This window comes from Oxyura jamaicensis, chromosome 20, assembly GCF_011077185.1.
Source record: "Oxyura jamaicensis isolate SHBP4307 breed ruddy duck chromosome 20, BPBGC_Ojam_1.0, whole genome shotgun sequence".
Classification (NCBI taxonomy): Eukaryota; Metazoa; Chordata; class Aves; order Anseriformes; family Anatidae; genus Oxyura; species Oxyura jamaicensis.
The window spans coordinates 813,202-831,656 of NC_048912.1; the positions used below are offsets into that span (position 1 = coordinate 813,202).

The 18,455-nt window shown below is 38.3% G+C and overlaps 1 protein-coding gene across 1 annotated transcript; it reads right to left on the reverse strand.

Annotated features, from left to right (window-relative positions):
• Positions 1-2,633: 2,633 nt before the first annotated feature.
• Positions 2,634-18,013, reverse strand: RBL1 (RB transcriptional corepressor like 1; the record flags this gene model as incomplete). The annotated part of the gene is made up of 13 exons (XM_035343514.1): positions 2,634-5,056; positions 5,403-5,567; positions 6,009-6,175; positions 8,022-8,106; positions 8,297-8,368; positions 8,848-9,024; positions 10,537-10,715; positions 11,675-11,941; positions 13,430-13,562; positions 13,736-13,900; positions 16,190-16,327; positions 17,182-17,285; positions 17,839-18,013. Coding segments are annotated over 13 exons (1,998 nt in total), but the record flags the coding sequence as incomplete, so codon positions are not given.
• Between the last annotated feature and the right edge of the window lie 442 nt (positions 18,014-18,455).

An 18,455-nucleotide genomic window follows, 5' to 3' on the forward strand; every position in this document is an offset into this window, starting at 1 on the left:
GGGCGGGCGGGAAGCGCAGCGTGGCGCCCGCCGCTGCCCCCGCCCCGCCCCGCCCCGCCCCCCCGAGAGGGGCCCCCACGCAGGGAGCCCCCCGGCGCCCCGCACCGAGCCGCGGTGGCAGGGCCGGGCCCGGGGGCCTCGGGAGGCCGGGGCGCCAGTGCAGAGCGCCCCTGTCGCCCCCTTCGCTGAAGCTGGCCGTCAGCGTGGGCACCGGTGCGCAGCTCCGGCCCGGTCCCGGCACCCTCGGATGCTGCTGAGGTGTCCGGCAGCCTCTGCCCTGGTGCCAGGCTGGGCTGGGGAGCACCCACCAAGGCCAAGCGCACAGCGGCCCCTTACTGCCCAGGCCATCTCTCGGGCATCCGAGGAAGGGGGCTGCTCTCTGAAACGAGCTGCCTTCCACATAAAGCTTTGATCGAGCCAGCGCATTCATGGGGCGTGCAGAGCTGCCCCAGCAAGCTGCCCCCACAGCGGCAGGTTACTGTGAGGAACTGAGGCAGAAATACCTGGAATCCAGCACCAACACCAGATGATTCGTTGTCCCAAATCCAGTTCAGCCACAGGCATCGACCTCCACAAAGGTGCACCCTAAAGACATGGCACCGTAACACTATTTACCCAAATGGTTATTCCTGCAAACAATGCTTCTGAAGATGCCCGAATCCAGTCATCAACCCTTTCTAATCCCAAACCATGAGCTTTTTCTCTGTGTTTTTCCCCCTGTGCTGCTGAGGAGGGGCAGTGAGAGTGGCTTGGTGGGCTCCAAGCATTTACCCACCATCAAACCACCAGAACACGCTTCTGGGAGTTGCTGTTTTCGTCATACCACATAGCAAAATGAACAAAAAAATTAATAGCAAAAAAGAACTTTCTATGCTTCCTGCAAAGTCTTGGCGCTTACATAATGCTATAGCGATTTGCTTTTGTAAGCGTGTGTTCTGTTTTCTCACTTTCGAGTTCTTGTCAGGAAAGTGCACTTAGTGCTCAGCCTGTTTTCCATCTGCCTGTGTCTTTCCACCCCCTCTGGGGCTTTCTGAGATTTCCATCAGCAAATAGCCCTCACTGTCTGAAATGAAGCAGCCTGGCTGAGGGCAAGGCCCACTTACTGAGAGCAAATATGCCTCTTCTCAGAAAGAACATTAGCAAACAAGAACAGGCTAGATCCATTAAGGAACATGACCACATGAAGTAGTCTCACACCTTTCGACAAAGCATAAAGCACACATTAGAAAACAGGGTAAAGAGTGTTTATTTCTGTGTAGAGTCTTATTTATTTATTTTACTTTGCAGATTTCTACTAGCACGTTCCTGGTATTGGTGGGCTCCATGAAGCAGTGCTACAAACACTCAAGCTTGTCTGCCTGAAGGTAGGACCACTGAAGAATTGCTAAATTCACAGCAAAGCAGTCATGACCTGGAGCCATGTCATCTACTCGATCCCTGTATTTATATGTTAACTAGCTGACGTTCCTGTGACTGAATTATTGCAAAGCTGTTTTTGTTACTGGGAATCATGACAACAAAAAGCAGAGGATATTTGCAATCAGCACCTGATTTGGGGAACAGTGCAGTGGGGTGTACAGGGTGAATTGGGCACCCTAAAACCAAAGCTTCCCTGTTACTCCCATCTATTAACCTTCAAGGCGAGGCACATCACAGGGCCCCATGCTCATTAGCCCTGCTAAAGTCTAAAGCTCATGTTCAGCAGGGTAGAATGGCTGGGAACCACATGCATAATCCATCTATGCAACTCACCTGCCTTCTGATATTCTCTTGGTCATTCAAAGAGGTCAAAAAAATGTAATGCATTTGGTCAAAAAAATGTAATGCATTTTGCATTAGATGACTTGTCAAAGCAACATCTTCATGTTCTTCTGTTTTTCAAGAACTACTACTTAGGTGATTTAGATTACAATAAGCTTACTTTCTTTGTCCTGGAGACAGATTTAGACATGCTCAGCTTCCTTGTTCTGCAATCACATCACTTACACACTCAGTGTTCCTTCTGTGAGTCTTTTTGTGTTTGCAGTTCTTAGTTCCTCAAATGTCAAATAACCAAAACATCCTGCATGAATTACAGGACTAGAACACAAGAAGAATGTTTCCTAGCAGGAAACTAAACTGAATTTCAGTTTCAATTCCCCACAGTGCTTAATCACACTAACTATGTACTTTCTCAATGCCACATCTTAGTATGCTGGAGATGTGGCAACCTAATATTAACATAATTCTTACATCTAAAGTACTAGCAGATTTATTGTATTCTCCCCAGTGCTGTTAACCTTTCTTCCTCTGACTTTCTGAAATACTCTATTGTAGTAAAAATGAAGCTCTGAACCCACTTTAGGCAGGGTTAAGGTGGCGATCTTTTCAGTCAAAGAATTAGTGAGAATGTGTTTGGCTGGGTAAAAACACTGTCTCACTAGATAGCATGCAGTTTTCAAGACTGGTGCTATAATCCTACATTTTACACCCCCTGTGATGCTTTCCCCTCATTGGCATTTTTATCTGCAAAGGGAAGTTTAAGAAAAAAGAAATTTGAAGAAGCACAAAAATGATAAAAGGTCTTATAGGAATATTACAGGAAATACAGGAAGAAGACATCATGTAATGATTACCAGAGAAAACAGAGCAACTCAGGTTAAAATATTTTTGTTTATTATAAAATACATATTTACATGTGAAGGCACTTTAAACCGTTACAAGCATTTCATATAAGCCATTGTTTTAGCTGTTTAACAAGTCCAATAATATTTTTATACCACCACCTAAACAGGTGAAAAAATCTGAACTGTATCCAGTTGCAGTATATTCATTTTTCTAATGAAAAAACACTATGATTAATGACAACTAATAAGGATTTGAGCACCATCAGTTCTCTACAGTTTCAGAAAATACTGTAACAGTGTGATGAGCATATACGTGAGGAGGAAGAGAGATATGCACATGATGTTAAATTACAACCAAATCAAGTACATTCTTGCCTTACAATACTGCTGAAAGACTTAGGCTGTTAAGCCTTAAATCTACCATCCAGAAAGACTGGAGTCGTCCATGCAAATAAAGCAAGCTCCATGGAAGGCTAAATCAAGCCTTACCTCCTAATAATACAGGAGGCTTTTAGGGACAGGATTATAATTTGAATGGATATAGTCGTAACAGCACCAATGAGCAGATTAAGACAGGTTGTTTTTCTTCTACACTTTGTCTCAAGATCTGAAGACATATATTCAAATAAAATTAAAGGAAATGAACAGAAGAATCTACATTAAACCTAGTTGACTGCGTGTCCTCATACTGCAGCTCTGTACAGTCACACCTTTCAGAAATAAGCACCTTTTTCTGAAAGTTAAAAATCAGGTATTTAAGTAGTTAACTCAAAAATGAATTACAGTTTGTAAACTTGCTATTCTTTGCTGAGTAGGGTCCCTGCACATGTACACTTTTAAATACATTTTCCCTCCATCTTTGCTGTCCAGATTGACTAGCTGAGACTGAGATCATACTAGCATTCTTCCCTGGAACCGTGGCACAGCAGATCTTGCAGCACATACTCAAACCGAACAATGAAGTAAACAGAGCTCTACATACAAGTCCTATGTATTTTTGTTTTCTCCAGTACAATATATACAAAACAAGTTGAAAAATATAGTGCTGAGAAATTTCTGTATGTCTCTAACCCTAAATGCAATTATGAAATAAGATCAAAATACCGATTTATAGTAATGAAAAAAAAAAAAAAGACTTTTTCCATTTTGGCAAAATAGATCCTGTCAAATACTTCAGTGTTAACAGCTTACTTAAAAGAAATAGATCCTGGAATTTACACATTTCCAATGAAACCAAGCCTTTAATAGCTATAAAAACATATATACAAATATGCCTTATCTGATGGGCTTACGTTCAGTGTAGATACTACACAACAAGAGACTAAGATCTTCAGGAAAAAATAAAAGGAAGAGATACAATTTGTTAAATGAATTTACACATTTCAACAGCTGTAAGGCTGGCCAAAGCCCAAGCTGTTTTTCATCTGTAACCAATTTGTACTTCTTCACAGTTAAGCTACAATTCCTATGAACAGCTTCTACAGCAGGGTTGCAAATCAAGCTTCTGATTGGAAAGGAGCAGCTTCCATGGCAGCATTTACTGGCTCGGGATAAAGTTAGTTCGGACTTATTCAGAAAGTTATCTCAGTGATTTTTCAGATTTCAGGGTCCAATTTAAGCCACTGCTGCTTCTACTTTTTGATTATTGCCTACATTATTGCAGAAGCTCTCTGATCCAGGTTGTAACATACATATTTGGTGAAGTTCTGATGGGAGATAGAACACAGGACATCAAGTCATACAGTTCAAAACTATTCAGCTCTTACTGAGGCTGAATTATCAATCTGTTCTCCACTCCAGTTATTTCATTGTAATGCATAAAATTCCACATTCTTTTAAAAATAAGGCACTTATAAAGCTTCTTTCCCAAGTACAAAAAGCTTGAAAAACTTAACAGATTTCACTCATTTCCTTACTGTTTTTATTCCAAAAGTAACACCCCTGTTCCTAGAAGCTGAGTTACGCTCAGAAATCAAATACTCTATGTTAGGTTCAAGAACACCCAACATGGCTTTCTACAGATCTCTCATTTGCTAAATCAGCTTGAAGAGAGTACCTTCCAGCATAGCAGGTTCTTTAGGAATAAAGATCATCACCACTTTCATTCTCTGGCATTTACTACTTATCCCTTGCTTTTTGCATCCTGCAAAAGTCAGGTAAAGGTTCAATGTTAAACTTCACAGTTGTCTGTATATACCACGTTGGAAATGCAAGAAATAAATAGCACAACAGCTGTATTAAGCTCCATAGCTTCTAGATCCCACAGAAAACTGGCAGTTCTAATGATTTGCTCTTTCACTGACAACATCCTGGAGACGTTTAAGTAGAACATCATCATTTTCCTGGCAGAGTCGCTTCGTAGGGGATTCAGTATCACTATCAATTGTTATTGCTCGTTTCTTACTCCTGTGCTCACCTTGTTTTATCATATTGTTGATATCCTTCAAACTCTGTGATTAAGAAAGAAAAAAAATTAAAAACAATGTAATACAAGTCAGTATGACTCCATCTGAAACTTGATTTGGTTCTCAATTATCTGAGAACCAAGAAGTTTCTATTTTGAACCTCTCTGCTGAACAAGTGAAGGATTCCACATTCTTTTAAAAATAGGGCACTTATAAAGATTCTTCCCCAAGTACCAAAAGCTTGAGAAACTTAACCGAATAAAGAACTCTATTCCTCGCCACAAACTGAGAAACTGGTTCAATGAATCCCCGTTGTATTAGAGCACGTTCTAATTATGAGGTTAATTAACGCTCTCCCAAATCATACATTTTCAACCCTTTTATTTACTACCTTGGAAGGGCTCCCATTAAATTTATATAGTAGTGCAGTTCGAGGTGTCAAGCAGGCACCATTCTTATGAGGCGAAACATAAACTGAGTGCTGCTGAGAGATCCGTCGAGGTGATACGGGCTGTTGCTTAATGTTGGGGAATGGAGACAAAGGAGGGGCTTCCATCTGAAAGAGAGGACAAATCCCCATAGGATATGAATCAAAAATTACTGAAGAGATGTAACTTCCCAGAAAGACAAGACTAACACACTTCCAGGTTTCCTTTATAACATTTTATCCTATAGCAGTTAAACAACTAAGCAAATGTCTGCCAAACCACAGAACAAATTTATTTCCCATATGTGTTACACAGATGCTCCACAGGTATTGTAGCAAACGGGTACTGTTACATAAAGATGCTGAAAATGGGGTTGTAAACTGAACTGCGTCTGCAGTTTGTCCTTTTGAAAGGCTGTTAAAGCAAGTCCTCATAGCATTACCTATAACTTTTCAACTTCTGTAACCATGCCAGGTGAATAACAATATAAAATACTGACACAGAGTGCCAGGAAAACCACACTGTGTCTGATTATTCAGTAGAGCAAAACTCCAAAATAGTTTACTTACTACATGATCCTGGTTTGTAATATCATACTTCAGTGCAAATGATTTTACTCTTCCTACATAGACCGCATTGTAAAATTTAATAAGATCTCCTCTCTCCTCTGTTCCCGACTCACTGGAGTTCTCTGCTGCAGATCTTCCCGAGGAAGTACCAGTTTTCACAGATGAGTCTAACAATAAGTGAAAGCTTCAGATTTCAGAACACAGTATTGGCAAACTTCACTCTTTAAACTTGCATTCAACTGACAAGAACTAATTCATAAACTGACCAATTAATGAGATAAATTCAAGAATCATGCTTGAGACAAGGGTGCATTGTATGTGGTTATGAGCATTAGAAGGAGTTAAAAATCACTGCTAACAGGCTAGTGGATTATGACTAAAAAGGCTAGTGCAAATCTTCACTTCTATACTGGAAAACTCTGTAGCAAAAAAAGAGTGGCAGTATCGATCCTTTTTCCATTTTTTTTGTTTGTTTTAAAGGAGTGAAAGTCATAAAAAGCCATTTTTTTGCTTATCTTTTTTGACTGCTGTACAATCTTCATATAGCAATAATCAAATTAGCCAGGATGTAGAACAATGTTAACATGCTCAGAACCTCAACTATGCCAATATTCAGCACAAGTGCTATGCAAACTTGCAGCAAAATTTCAAGCAGCCTGAGAACTTACAGCTTTTAGCTTCTGTGAAGCTTTCTAGTGATGAGCTGGCAAAAAAGTAGCTTTGTACTCAACTCACATCTACAGCAAGGAAGCTAGGACACCATCTTTTCAGGCATGTACCTAAATGGTTGTTCAGCAGAAAAAGCTGCAGTTGCACAGTAAGTATATTGCTGTTAACTCTTGCCTGCTTAAGCCAGATCCCTACTGAACACAACCTTCTTCTTCATTCCTCCACACTGTTTACTACCAAGCAAAATAAGGGAACATAGAATAAAGCCTCTCGCAATCACTGCAACATGGAAAGAAACATCAAAACCTTCAGTTGATACCCGTAATTCCTTAGCGTGTCTGTCTTGTGTCATAGCACAAGCACATGTTCCTGTAAGCTGCTGTCAAAAGAACATGAATTAATATAGCAATAAGAGACACTACTCTCCAACTGATAAAAAAGTCTAGTAGGAAAGGGAACTGAGTAACTTTGTAACCAAGTACACATGTTTGACAGTACACCCTATGGCAGTATGACTACAGACGCCCTACAACATCCAAGAATTGTGGAGCTGCTAGACAGGATGCTGAACCTACAGATGAGCACTTTCCTGGACCCAGGCAGGACACTGTAAGGTGTTGAAAAATGACACTAATACTCATTCAAGCAGTTGAATCCCACTCACCATGAGATTTTGCCATATGGAACAGCCTTCTAAATTCCTTTGTGTGTCCTGGCTGACTATCCGTTCTACTCATGGGCTCATACACAAGCTTGTGATCTATCCTTTTACTGACAAGTCAGTAACAATGGGCACAGAATAATTTTCATACTTCTTCTCAAATCCTATTTTTATCTCTTTCTTCTCTAACCCACAGCAAAGAAAATATCAGCTATTTAAAAGAAATCTACTTGTATATGCAAATTTTGGTCTAAGACAGCCACTATTTTCTGGAAACAAGTAGTCCATATTTAAATCTACAGAATAGGCGATAGCATATTAGAAAAAAAAAAAAAATCTGTCATAATATTCAGATACTGTTCATCTTTCTTTGTTAAATGGTGTTGCTGTCCAAAATGAACCATAGTAACACTGATACAGTAAGGAAATCAGTATCAAGCTATCAAATTTAAGATAACAAAATAAAACATTTGTTCCAACTGGAAAGCATATTTTTGATATCTAACAAACAGTTGGGTTGCTGATAAGGTATATTTATCAGTATTTTCAACAATACATTTCTTTATTTTAAATGCATTTTAAAATCTAGAACTTATTTCTCTTCTCCTTATTATTTGACAGTTCAGTTCCTTAAAAGCATGCAAGTATGTTTTTAAATTACCAAATTACTTTGCTGTACCTACCTTCTGTCATCTCTACATCTTGGTTTTTATTTTTGTCCAAAAGGACATCATCAGAAAAATTTCTCAACAAAACACTCCTATAAACCTACAGAACACAGAGGGAAAAAACATTCTTAACAAGGAAAACATGAAAGTCAGAAGATTAGATTATATCCATCTGAATAAGAATGTATCTAATTTTGAAGTTGATTTGATTTTCCCAGTATCTTCATAAACATTCGAAAGCTACCTCTTTCTGATATTTATGTGAAAGAAAGGTTATACGATTTACTCACATGGCTGTTTGCTTGCGGCTGATTTCTGTAACTTTTCATTATGTCCTGAAAAGTTCTTTCCTCTTTGGTTACCTGGAAAAAAAAAGGCTACTGAAGTCCAAGAGCAAGCAGAAAGATCAGGCTGCTCAGGTCCAGTCTACCCAATTAGCTTCCCTCTATAATGCTCCTTTTCATGAGCATTAATATGGTGATGGGATTGTTCTGGAGATGGGAATATGAAAAAACACACATTTTTCATGTTTAAGCATTCTTTTTTATTTCAGCTAGTAAAGCTTTTTTTTTTTTTTTTTTTTTTATAAGAGACTTAAGAATTATTCCTTTTCAAACTTTTCTTCCAGTGATATACCAAAAGACATTTGTGAATTTTAAAACTGGACCTCTTAACTTTTCTAAATAGAAAATGAGAAAATCCTGAATAAAACACCATGCATATAAATTCAGCTTTCTTTCATACGTCAAAATTGCTCATTTGTTCCTGGATGGCTGAAAAACAAAGTCCTATTTATGTTTCCAAATGAACTAAACTCAGATTTCCTAAACCTACGTGTTACCTTTGCCATGATATAAAAGGCACAGAGAAGGAGCTGGTCCAAATGTCTGTCTTTCATTAGATCAGCACAATGAACCAATGTGAATTCAAAACACGTCCATATCTTCCTGCGCAAGTCATTGGAGACGTCCAATTTTAAGCACAGATCACGCAAGCGTACACTTGCCAGATGATAAACCTGGAAGAGAAAGACACGAAGCTAAGAGTCAAGCCTGCTAATCTTAACCTAGTCTGCAAAAATGAAAGCCTTCACCAAAGTATAACTGTTTTATACTTCAATACTTTGTTTTCACAGAACTTCCTCCCTTTGCCCAAATCAGTGTCTCCAAATATTAAACTGTCAACTTTTCCCATGTTAGATGCTTACAGAAAATCTGATTAAAAACATTATGACTATGCCTTCTATAATATATAACTCACTATAATGGAATAGTTATGACAAGCTAAAAGAAGAGACATACTTTAATTACAACTAAGTATAATCTTGTATTTTCAAGCTGACAGATTTTTTTTCCCCATTTTGATTACCAAAAACCTGTTTCAAAATCTGAAATAACCATCAAATGCAACATTAACATTCTTTCATTTATTTCAAAAGTTCTCACTTCATTGATAGTAATTAGGTGCATTCTTTATGTTGGACAGCACGAAGAATTCATCTTCATTTTCACTTTTTCTACTGAACAGGAACAAGAAATGGAAGCAGGGGAAAACTATTATTATTGTGAATGTGATGATCACTATAATGAATAGGTCAAAATTCTTTTGAAGACAAATTTAAGAGATTTTTGTTCTTCCTAAGAGGAATGTTGCCTACCACAGTTTTTCAAATACATGGCTACAACAGCTGAAGTATTTCCCTGCTGAGATTAAAGCTTCCAAAAATCAGTCCACGTTCATGCCTAGCAGCTAGCTAATCAATTCTTAACCAGTTCTCAGAAAAAAAGAGAGACTGTTACTATTAAAGTTAAAGAACCAACACTTCAGACACAGGATGTGGCTTTCAAGCGTTTCCGGGAATGAGTTCCTGTACATACAGATACCATAAAGGTGAAAACTTCTGAAAATAACTTATCTAGTAAGATAATTGTAGCCAATAAAAATGTTTCTCTCAAGCACCCAGTTCTTAACCTACCCTTTTATTCCTCATTGTTTCAAGAATTTCTTTCATTCTAGAACTTTTAGATAGCATGTTATTCGCCACTGATTTCTTGAGGCTCCATGATGGCAAGATCAGCACTACTGGCTAGACCTTAGAAAACTCCAAAAAAGAGAATATTGTACAGGATCCGAAACAATTCATTTTTTAATGAGCACAACACAGGAGGGTAATCTCATTTTTGGTACATCTAACCCTTGCAAATGTGAGGGGCAATAAGAATAAATGAGGTAATTAAAAACTGCCAAAATTCCCTAGGTAGCTATAGAAGCTACTAAAGAAAAAGAAGAAAAAGGAAAAATTGAAACATCTCATGCGTCAGAGGGAGGACCGGAAAAATATGGGAAATTGAATTCTCTGCAACATTTTTTCTCTTCTCTTCCTAGCTACATGAGAATTGTTCACGCCAAAGGAAAGGTATGTGAAGACTGCAAAGTAATGTAATGTAAATTGCTCAAGGACTTTTAGCATGGCCACAAACAGAAGCAGAGCACAACTTCCTAACAAAGAAGTAGAGCACAACTTCCTAACCTTTCTGTAAAACAGTGCCAAGGATCCTGTTTTCTTTGGTTTGCTTCCTGTTGACAGATGCACTTCTTGTGCTTGGCTCATCTGGGGGTGGCAGGGTGCCTGAGCCTCCATTTTAGGTGGTTGACCTAAATTCATGGAGATGGGTATCAATGTGATCCCACCCATTTCATGCGTAATACCTGGAGATGATAGAAAATGATGATGATCCAGAAATAAACTGCTTGCTGCCACCATGCTACACAGTTAAATTGCAAATCCTAAACTCATTTACAAACATTTCATGCTGAAGACATTTCATCCTTCTATATTGGATGCTAAAAAGACGGAGTCTTCAGAAATTATTAAAAAGTACATTTCTGGTAATGCTTGAAGGAAGAAGATGATTGTGAATAGCCATTTCTAAAACTATCAAAAACAACAACGTTGACAAGAAATTGCAGTCTCTGTAGTCAGTGTACCACTCTTTTGTGGAAGATGGGCATTCCTGTTCTTTTTTTGCTATTATTTTGCAAATCTAATAGCACATTATATACAGTCCATATTAGTTTGTGCAGTAGTTGTAGTCAAATTCTCTTGCTGAAAATCTCTTTAAACATTAAAAGTAGAGAATTTTTCAATCCATCTAAATATACTTAAGACACAGACTTTAAATTGAGAAAGGCTACAAAACTCATTTCTCATGTATCCTTATCAGAAGTAGTCAAGCATCAGCCAGCTTCAATAAAACTTTAAAACCACACTATTTTGCTGATATTTATATGTAGCCCTTACCCAGTAATTTCAGAGTCTTTTTAGATTATAATAGACAAAAAAAATAAAACAAACAGCATTGAATCACTATTGGAGTTGAGAACCAAAGCTACAATTAATCTGTGATGAGCTGTAATTGGAAGAAGGAAGGACTTCGTAACTTTGTTTGCAAGTTGGAATCCTCAGAACACTTGTCAGATATCCGATCAAAATGCAGAATGAGATGTTAGTTTAAAACTTAAGATTTGCTATTTGTTTTTTAATAAAGTCATATATGCTCTTTTAAAACAGAAAAAGTGATACGTGTTCAAGATGCATTGTCAGTCTAGGTGGATTTTAAGAGCAAGCAGAACATCTCATATGGAAAGAAACCAGAAAGAATTCATACCATGCAGTGGGATAGTAACCTTCTGTCCTGCTTTTCCTGGTACTGTAGCTGTTGTCATGGCCAGTACTGTTTGCCCAGGAGAAACTGATATATTTTCAGTAGCAATGCTTGATGCTGGAGCAATTGTCAACTTAGTTCCCTCAGTTAAAATCTTTTCCATCTGCATTTCTTTGGGACTGTCATCTCCAAAGAGTCTTCTCTTAGCGCTTCCTGCTGTAGGGGAACTGTAGCGCTCATGAACAGAGATTGGTGACAACGGCTGCATGTCTAGTATGCAAAGAAGAAAAAAGATCATCTTCAGAGCAGCTGCTGAGTAGGGATTCTTCTCCACTGGAGGAGAAAAGGCTATTTTCTCAAACTACAAAACCAGAGTGCAAGAAATTGTTTCTGATTAAGAAGTAACCTCACTGTTCACTGCTCTTAGGCAATATGAATAATGAGTATACTCCTTTAACTCTCCCCTTTTACTCTGTAACAGAGAGTTTGGTAAAAGATTGACCAAGCTATCAGTGCCACTTGTGGGCATACCGTTTTCCATCAAGCTGAAGCCTTCTGGCTAACTGGCAAGGTGAAACTAATTCGAGATGTTACTTCCAGTCTGCCAGGATGGTTTTCTCAGTACCAGGAGCACATAAACATTTCCAATCCCAACCATTTTCAATCTGAAGTAAGGAAGAGCACTCGGTACCAGGTTCTCATACAAGGCAAGGTCTCACACACTCCTACACTTCTATGGGATACCATCTCCAAGTTGCTTTCCCTTCTATCAAACAACTCACCATAACATCTACAACTGCTTATACATCACTTTCCTAATGCACTTGAGTATTTAAAAAAAAAAGTTTTGAGTTTTGTAATGTGATATGCCAGACAAACACAAAAGGAGACAACATCATAGTTCATAGTGCACAAGCAAGAGCTTATGAACTATTGTTTGGGAAACAATGAAAGCAGCAATTCCTAACTACTGAAGTGTGAAAAAGCAACAGCTGTGCTGCCACTGCTTCTTCACCCTCACCCTTAAGAAACAGTTCTACGTGATACCTGGAAATCTGCAAAGAGCAAGGCAGTTCTTCAGAGGAAAAGAGTATTGCAGACAAATTATCGTCCTCCACTCCTGCAAAAGAAAGTTCTGTAGGAAGAGGACTAAATGCAGCCCTGTCATTCTGTAATGCAGTAACAAGAGGTGACAGTGACAACCATCACCGGTCAAGGGTTTAAAAAAAAAAAAAAAAAGCGGTGACAGGGAGAGTGGGGTCTGAAGGATCAGAATAATGAGAATGCAACAGTAGTTAGAGCTATCAAAAGTGCTGGAAACTGCAAAGAGGAGGTTATACTTGAAAAAGAGTCACCAAAAATCCAGTCCAATACAGTGAGACAATAAAAACAACAGCAACCACACATATACACACACCAACAAAAAATCCCAACAACAAACTCACAACCAGGGAAAAATCTGACCCGCAAAAGACAATAAACTACCAGATGACATCCCACCCAAGAGTAGGGTAACCATCTTGCATCAAAATAAAGACAAGTTCTGCACCAGTTCAGATATGAAGCATTATTACCAATGACTGCTGCTGGTAAAACACATCAGTGGTTTGACTGGACACATCTAGACTTTCCCTAGATGAACAGAGACTGCACAATTCTGAATGCTTAATCCAGATTCAAGACTGCTCAATTATGAAGTAAAAAAAAATCCCAATCCAAATTTGCATGTTCAAAATATATGAGAAACCTTAAACATACCCCTTCTTAAAGTCCCAAGATCTGTCCGAACCTCTTTAACTCGAGGATGAACTATGGGAGATATTGGCATCATAGGCAAATGCCCAAGCCCACTTCCTCCACTGCTTGCTTCAAAATTACTGGGAAATATGACCTGAGAAATAAGAAATACCAATGTAAGATAACACATAACTTTCCCTTCATGTCAATGTATTAATAAAAGATTGTTGTTTTCATTTTTTTCCCAGCAGATAATATAAGTGTTGAACAGAGTTCTGTGTAACAGCAAGAAAAACATCATGATTTTTTAAATAAAGGCTAACATACTTCTTCACATGTTGGGACCCTGTTTTCTGAAGCCTGGAGAGCACTCCAGAGTGCCGAGTCCCGAGTCCAGGCTAGACTCTCAAGAATTTGTTCCTCTATGCTGTTAAGGTGCTTCACCATGTCTCTGGAAAGTCCTTCCTCAGACCGAATCAGTACTTCAATAACCTAATGGGTAACAAGACATACAAAAGCAAAGCCATATCACTCATGTTTAACACTATCAAACCACTATTCATTTCAGAATCCGTTCAAAACCTCTCTTCAACGTAGAGCACTCCAGTGTCTCACCTTGAATCTTCCCAGCCCTCTCTGATTCCCTTACACAGCCCAGCTCAGAGACAATAAGATTTTTCATCTCATGTCACATCTCGACAGGACTTTGCGTCTCCTTCTTTTCCATTTCAGTACAACTGTGCATGTGTGTTGTGTGTCCATAAAAGCAACGCAATTTAAAATATCCATTACCCACAGTAAATTTACATGAAATAGAAATGTTAAGCCCATGCATGTGCCTTTATTTACTTTTTAAGTACAAATAATTAGGGAACCCAGAAGTTGGAAATGGACAGCGAGTGTCACCTCAGTGCAGAACAACCCCTCCCAGGGTGCCTTCAGGCCCCTCTCACCACCGAGCATACACCGAATGAATGCATGAAGCATATGTGGTGCTCACACCTGGTCAGATACAACCAGGTATACCCGGTTCAGTCGGGCACTTGAAAGAACCCCAGCATTTAAGCTTCCCCTCCTTTGAAACAAGCAGCCAATAATCAAAGGGGTTGAAAAACACTGTTTTAAAGTTTAATTTAAGAAAAGGTTTTAATTTAAGAAAAGGCCTTAATTTAAGAAAAGGCCTTAACTAGTACAAATCAGGGTTGACAAGAGCTGAAAAGGGCCCTTGGAATACCATGATCGTTGTGGGGCCATGGGGGTCGACAAGTCCCATGGTTGGTGATAACATCAGACTCTTAACGATGAGGCCATCAGGAGTGTAAAGAGTTTAGAGGGAACAAAGAGGGGTGATTCAGGAGATGCCTTGCCCTCTCGGGTTGCTTGTTCTCCAGCCGTTAAGGCATGTAAGTTGCTGGGGGTTTGCAGTTGCCGGGTGAAGTGGTTGACCAATGAATAGTTGGTGGAAAAGGACTGCTGTGGGGCGAATGGTATAAGAAGGGAGCCTGTCCTCAATATGGAAGGCAACAAGGATAATGAAGTTATGCCCTTAATATATGAGAGATGAAGTTAGGCCCTCAGTAAGAGAGAATGAAGTTATGTCATCAATAAAGAAGTAGCAGTTACTGATCCTAAAGGAACCCTGGTGTCCTTGTGGTCGTTACGCCACAATCCACACCCCTATGTGCCACTGCAAGATCCACTTTACTGTACTGTCTCTGACAGATGAACGTTCAACCTGTTTCTGCAAAGCTCCAATGATGGAAATGCCCTAAACTTCCCTGGGGGACTTACTGATGTGTTTACCTACGTCTAGAAACTAAGAATCCAAATAATAAAATTACAAGTGGCAAAACTGGAATGATAAATATAGTCTCTCTCACATGAGGTCTTTGTGACAAAAATGCCTTGAAGTAAGAAGAGAATGTACGCTGATCAAGTATAAATGTGTTCCACAAAGTTGCAGCTGCACCAGTGCATGTAAACTACTGAAAGTCAGAGCAACACTGACAGACTTGTTTTAGGTTCACTACTGCCTTATACCTGAAGCTTAAAGGAAGAAGGGAGAATAGAACGTAAAACAGATTTCCCAAAGGGTTGAATATTTTTGGTTATTATTCTCTAAACAGAACTAATTTTGATTTATTCAGTACTAACCACAGTAAGATATCTCAAAAATAGTAAGCGTAAGGATAAAAGGATCAAACAAGTTCAAGAATAGAAATTACATTGGGAGCAAAGGGGAAATGAGTTTAAAAAGAGCAAAAATAAGAGAACAGGAAGAGATTTTATGCTCTATTCTGTAAAACAAGAGAGGAAAAGAAATTTTAACTGTACAAGCCTGTGGTAAGCAGTGGTAGTCAAAGGCAACTAAGAATATTTTTATTATTTTACCAGTAATAAGCAGAACTAGGATGCAACCAGTCCTACAGCTTGGAGTTAATAAATACAATCATTATTAAAATATGTCTGAATACATCAGTCTACTAAAAGTTGTGTGTGTATGCATGTGTATATATGTAAACCAGAAGTTTATCAACAGCATGTTACAATTAAGTACCATTTACAAAATAGTTTTATTGCTTTAAATTTCAGCTTCAACTCAAGCATTACACATTCCAGGTAATATTAAATACAGACAGAATTTAGAATAGGCATGAGACCTATTAACATCTGCCCTTCTCTTGTGTGGCTACCTAGGAAGTAGGTAGCCACATCATCCCTTGAGACTGTCAATCCAGTAACATGCCGTTTTGAACACAGATCTAGACAATATGTATTTACCTTATAAAAATAGAATGGCCTGAGGTCAAGTACTTCAATTATCCAGGGAAAGGTACGAGGTGAGCTATATGCAAAAAGCACAATCTCCAAGCAGCATGCCATGAGGGAGCGGTGAAAGACGTCTTGTTCCAAGAGAGCCTGAAAAGATTATAGAAAAGGTCAGTGATCTGAGGTTAGGGAAACAGAGGCACTTTTTTTTAGTAAGACAAAAAAAGCCTTCTAGGCAGAATGGGAGTCATCTCAAGAAAACCCATCTTACATAGAACTTTTTTTTAAAAAATTTGTTTTTTGAAAACATACAAGTCCTTCTTAGGGAAGAGCAGGAAGGATGGGCTTCTCAGCAGATCTAGGATTTAAAAAATCTCAAAAGATACTTAAGACTTTGCCCCATCTAAGAAAATACACAGAAGAACTCTGAGAAACATTTGAAAATGCAGACAGATAATGCAAGCTTTGCTCTTCACAGTCAAGCCAAAAAGTGACTACAGGAAAGTAAATCCACAGCAGCACATCAAGTCCTTAGACTATTTCAGTACTGTGCCATTTGAGATTGAGTTATTGCTTTTTTTCTACCTCCACAATCTCCTCTTTTTACATGGAAGTTTAGACTGGAAGTAGATTAACACTTTGAAAAGCATCAGTGTTTTCATACCACGGTCAAATGAATTGGTGTCCGTATTGTGAGTCACAAAGCAGATCAAATACGTTGCTGTCTAACATGAAATATTGATTGATATTGTTAATGGAATAAAGAAGAGAATTATGTGCCCTGAAATTAATGATTCTGGAAATAAACACAGGTTAACATAATTAATAATGCCAGGTTTATACTGTTTTCAATAGTAGCAAAAACAGTATCTAGGCACCTTCCATATACTTCTTTTTCATTAAAAATAACAATGTATACAGACTGCTTGTCCACGGTCTGATCTGTTCTGGAACTGTCTGAACATATACCCCTACAAATTCTCTTCTGCTAGTTCTTTACTTACAGTCATGTCCTTCCCATGTAGTCTTCGTGTTTCTTGTACCATTATAGTCTCCAAGATTTTATAGTACAAGATCTCTGCCAGTTTTAATCTGTTTACAGCAAAGTCTGAAATTTAAAACCAAAACTGATGAAGCCCTATGCTGTTTCCACAAACAGCCTCAGACTAAACTGACTTGTACTTGGCCTCCTCTAACAAAATAGTACATGCGTGTGTATAGATTTTGCAAATCCAAATAGTATGCTTAGAAACACACTAGTCACAAAAGCAGCACACAAATCTAGAAACACTTTAAAGAAGCGTATTTTAATATTTCTAGTAAAGTCATTCTGCAAACACTTGCAATAATAATTTTCCTATTTGTATTTAATTTCCTTTAACTTTTAGATTTAAGAAGAATACACACTTACAATTTTTGATAAGATATGTATAGATTCAGTGCTGTCTTGGTTATCCCATTTTCAACTGTAACCTTGTTTTTATTTTTAATAAAATTTTATTCTTTATAGTATTCTGCTTGACAGCAATAATTTTCTGTTTGGAAGTGTTGTTTGTTAAAAACAGCTCCACTGTATTAAGTACTCACATGATAGCATATATATTCATTTTATTTGCCCTCATTTAATATTTTGAAACATCCTGTGCATTTCATGTTCATACCTATATGAGATCCGGGTTGTTCATCTGTTGACTGAGTGTAGCTGCGACAAAATGTCTCACCTATTTCTTTCACTCTATTTGTAATGCTTTCCATAGGGCTGCGTGCACAAGACCTACAGCAGAACACAAAGAGAAAGCCTTGTTTGTATAAGTAAATATCCTGCTTGCAGAAAAAAGATAAAACAATAATAATTTAAAAATCTAATTTTACTGAGCTTTCCTCATCAGGCAATAACCTGTATTACCATGAGCAACAGAGGAAAACATAAAATACAAAGAAAGATTGTTTCCTGTTTTCCTTTCCTAAGAGAGGCTATGTAAATTTGAGAGCTCTTTCTTAACACTTCAAGATTTGGAGCAAATCTGTATTTAGAGGAAAGTGGCTCGTGTCTAGGTCAAATTAAGACACTGAGTTATGCTGAAAAGCTAGCATTGAAATAAGTTATGGTTTCATTGAACAAAGCCTTCTAATTAATTTAAAAGTTACACTTCCAGGGAATTTTTACTTGAAAGAGAAAATATTCAAAAGCATAGACTATTCCACTGTGATGGTTTTACTCGAGTGGGCAACCGAGCTCCACCACAACCGCTCTCTCACTCCTCCCCTCCTCAAAGAG